Source organism: Galeopterus variegatus, unplaced genomic scaffold (assembly GCF_000696425.1).
Source record: "Galeopterus variegatus unplaced genomic scaffold, G_variegatus-3.0.2 Scaffold9052, whole genome shotgun sequence".
Lineage (NCBI taxonomy): Eukaryota > Metazoa > Chordata > Mammalia > Dermoptera > Cynocephalidae > Galeopterus > Galeopterus variegatus.
The window spans coordinates 9,257-13,147 of record NW_007735163.1 but is presented as its reverse complement, the minus strand read 5'-3'; the positions used below and the strand labels follow the sequence as shown (position 1 = coordinate 13,147).

Here is a 3,891-nt window from a genome sequence, read left to right as displayed (position 1 = left end):
TCTATCTTCAGCTGTTTGAGGAATCTCCAAACCATTTTCCATAGGGGTTGCACCATTTTGCTTTCCCATCAACAATGTGTGAGAGTTCCTTTTTCTCCGCAACCACGCCAGCATTTATCTTTCAGCGTCTTTTGGATTTTGGCCATCCTAACTGGGGTGAGATGGTATCTCAGTGTGGTTTTGATTTGCATTTCCCGGATGCTGAGTGATGTTGAGCATTTTTTCATATGACTGTTGGCCGTTTGTATATCTTCTTTAGAGAAGTGCCTGCTTAGCTCTTTTGCCCATTTTTTGATTGGGTTGCTTGTTTTTTTTCTTATATAGTTGTTTGAGTTCTTTATATATTCTAGATATTGGTCCTTTGTCAGATGTGTATTTTGCAAATATTTTCTCCCACTATGTTGGTTGTCTTTTAGCTCTGTTAATTGTTTCTTTTGCTGTGCAGAAGCTTTTTAGTCTGCACAGAACTTTTAATCACAGAGCTTTATCTGGGTGTGTGAACCAAGGGGCTGGACGCAACATGAATCAGCACACTGCACAAGATGCTCCGGCTGGGGAGGGCTGTAGGTGACTCAGACCTTCTAAAGATCTAAACTTCAATTCTAACCAACATGGGCTAGAAATCAATAATGATTGGCAACATGCTGTCCTGAACACACCACAAAGGATATTTACCACTCATCAGCAATTTATCCTCAAAGCTGGCCCGGAAAGCTCCTTCTGGAGCCCGAAGCGCTTTTTTAATTTGTCCCCTTATTCCACTGACAGTTCGAATCACAGCACCTTCAAATTTGGCCACTTCCAAGGCCGAATTAAACATTCCCTACAGGCATAAGAAAATAAAAATACGTACACATAAAATCCTATACCTTACTAGTTTACATAGCACATAATTGGTTAAAAAACAAAAAACAACTCATTAAAGGGTGATAAAATAAGCAAAATGTATTTTCCCCCTAAAAGTAGAATTTCTATGTTGAAAAGAATACAACTCTATTTTACTGTCCCCAAAATAACATTAAGATTCCACTGTAAGCTCACTGGCATATTCATCACTGTTACTTTTGTAAAAGAGAAGATCAAAGAGGCATTTATTGGACTGAAATGACCTAGGAAACCTTTGCTGGCATCTTACAGGCTGGACTGCAGCTCAAATCCCATTGCTTAGGTGCACACACTTAGAAAATAAAACAAGCCAGACACACACCAATGGTATTATTACCTTATGTTACAAGAACATTTTATGGTCTTCTAAACTGTTTTTAATGGAAACATCCCCACTAATGAAACTCAATAAATGCTGCTCAAACTATCCTCCCAAAATATTGCAAAACATTTGTGTTCATTTCTTTGTATCCTTGCCAAGTTTTTTTGTGAATTACTTTGTCTGTTTTTCTACTAAACTGTTAGACAAACTCATGATTTTTTTCCCCTTTCTTAACATAAACCAAAAAGGTAGAAAACAAGACCCAGTGGATGAAATTATATATTTTCAACATTAGTTCTGTGACAATCTCACATGGAAGTAACAAGTAATCTCTGTTTTATTTCATCTTAAGGTTTTTGAGCATATTTAAGTAACACAGAGACCAATATAAAGAAGTAAACTAAAAAATATCAAAGACCAAGTTTATAAAAAGTTTCAAATACTTTTCTAAAAACATCAGACCCACATTTTAGAAGTATTCCATTTCTCTTTTCATGATCTATACATTTATAAATACGAGGATATATATATAGATATACATACCTTAATAAATGAAGTGTTCTTGAAAATTTTGTATGGAAAACCAGTTAGCTTTAATTTCTTCACAATTTTTATGGACTTATCCAGATCAAGAACAACTCCTGTGGCAGCTATCCGGAAATCAGGCTAAAAGGAACCCCCAAAATTTGAATATAGAAATAGGAATAATATCACCAATAGAAAAAAACTACAATTCTCTGTGATGCAATAAATTACCAAAGTTTACCCCACTTTTAATCAGCTAAGAAAGAACAAGAGAGAACATCTGAACGTGCACAACAGTGTTTAAACAAAAGCAATCCAACATTTTAACACTGGGAAGCCAAACTAACAATGATGATTTGAGTACTTCCTGAGAGTGATTTCACAATATCATAATTTCACAATAATGATCTATTTAGAATGAAAATGAAAATTCTGTTGCAATGTTTAAGAAACTGAATTTTGGACCTCCAGGGCAGATTGCATCCACTTATTATTCTGCTTGCTTCTCTCTTAAATGGGGCCAATAAAACATGCTCTGACTGGTCAAGTAAAGACTGTGTGAACATTCTTTGCTAAACTAGCATTACTAGGTGGTAGTCTCATGTCTAGCTGGTATACAATGTATCTTCAGAACCTAGTATACTGCTTATTAGCACATGGTGAGCACTGCTTAAATACTTTAGATAAATAAGTCCAAAATACATACAAAAATATAAAATGTCATTAGTACCAGTATAATTATAATTATTCTTCTACTTCCCTCCTCTCTATTCCCACCCCTACTTAAAAGGATGTAGGAAGATTAAAAGCAAAGAGAAATTTACTAAAAATGAGGAATTTACGACTTAAAGTTCCATGTACATAATAATCCATATTCAGGATATATTTCTCAAACACAATTTATAAAATAAAGCCCCCAAGATATTTACCATTATGCCACTAACAGACTGTATTGCCAAGAACCCAGTTCCCTGTGGAGTGATAGGACCTTAGAGAAAACAGGAAAAAAAGAAATACAGTGAACCACAAATTTCGAATTCCATTTTACATACAATATATACTTCAAGGGCCAGCCCCGTGGCTCACTCGGGAGAGTGTGGTGCTGGTAGCGCCGAGGCCGCGGGTTCAGATCCTATATAGGGATGGCCAGAGCGTTCACTGGCTGAGCGTGGTGCAGATGACACTGTGCCAAGGGTTGTGATCCCCTTACCAGTCAGAGGGAAAAAAAAAAAAATTATACACACACACACACACACACTCCAAAACCCTTCCACAAAAAAGGAAAAATCCTATGAATTGGGATTTCATGAAAGGAAAAGAGCAAAACTATAATGATAAAACCTAAAAGGTTTAAATTAACCCAGAAGCAAGTTATTCTAATAACATTTTACCCCAAAAGGTTGCTCCACAATGCATGTGCTGTGGAGTGTATTTTAGGAGTCTCTGCCTGCCATTGTGGTCTTCGATATAATAGAGTGGGATGGTCTGAAACCGCCTCCACCCCACAGAAAAGATGATTGGATCTCGGGACTTGAGGATTTTCTTATACCAACGATGTTTCTTCAGACGCATCTGAGGGGAGAAGAGAGGCAATAAAATGACTGGTGGAGAGTACCTCCGAAGAACACCAGGTGCTGAGCATGCAGCTAAGAGTACCTACCTGCACATACCCAACGTTGCCCTCACTATTGCCCAGACCACCCAGAATAATTGGGTACTGGGGGTCAAAGTTCAGCACTAATTCACACGGGACGTTTTCAATCTCAATTCGGACGTACATCCCAGGTCGAAAACCCTCATACTGCACTCTGGCTTCATCATCTTGATCTTCAAATTCTGCCCTGTTAAGCTATGTATCAGAGGGAAAAATTAAAAATCCCATAATGCCATTATCTTTAATAAACATAAGACTGACATTAAAAAACATGCAATTTCTAAATAAAGGAAACATGGACAAAATTATTTAAGCTTTATCCTAATAAAAATAATATACATTTTACCTTTACAGTTTGTTCAGAGTATGCCCCAACTGTTTTTTTCTCTGTTGCTCCAAGGTACAGCAAATGTGAACTCTGAAAGGAGCCCTGAATGCAGGTCGGCAAACACTCACAACTCCCATCCATACCTTCTTTTCTTACTCTCTAAAATAATTATGTCAT

General features: G+C 37.0%; 1 protein-coding gene across 1 annotated transcript in view; it reads right to left on the bottom strand.

Annotated features, from left to right (window-relative positions):
- LOC103608989 (ribosome biogenesis protein BMS1 homolog) overlaps positions 1 to 3,891 on the bottom strand; it is a gene marked incomplete at its 5' end in the record, with an annotated part of 22,364 nt that overhangs the window by 13,667 nt on the left and 4,806 nt on the right. The window contains 5 exons of the mRNA XM_008593369.1: positions 676 to 823; positions 1,751 to 1,873; positions 2,662 to 2,720; positions 3,124 to 3,304; positions 3,393 to 3,581. Of these exons, the coding sequence (XP_008591591.1) occupies positions 676 to 823; positions 1,751 to 1,873; positions 2,662 to 2,720; positions 3,124 to 3,304; positions 3,393 to 3,581 (700 nt within the window). The remainder of the gene's footprint in view (positions 1 to 675; positions 824 to 1,750; positions 1,874 to 2,661; positions 2,721 to 3,123; positions 3,305 to 3,392; positions 3,582 to 3,891) is intronic.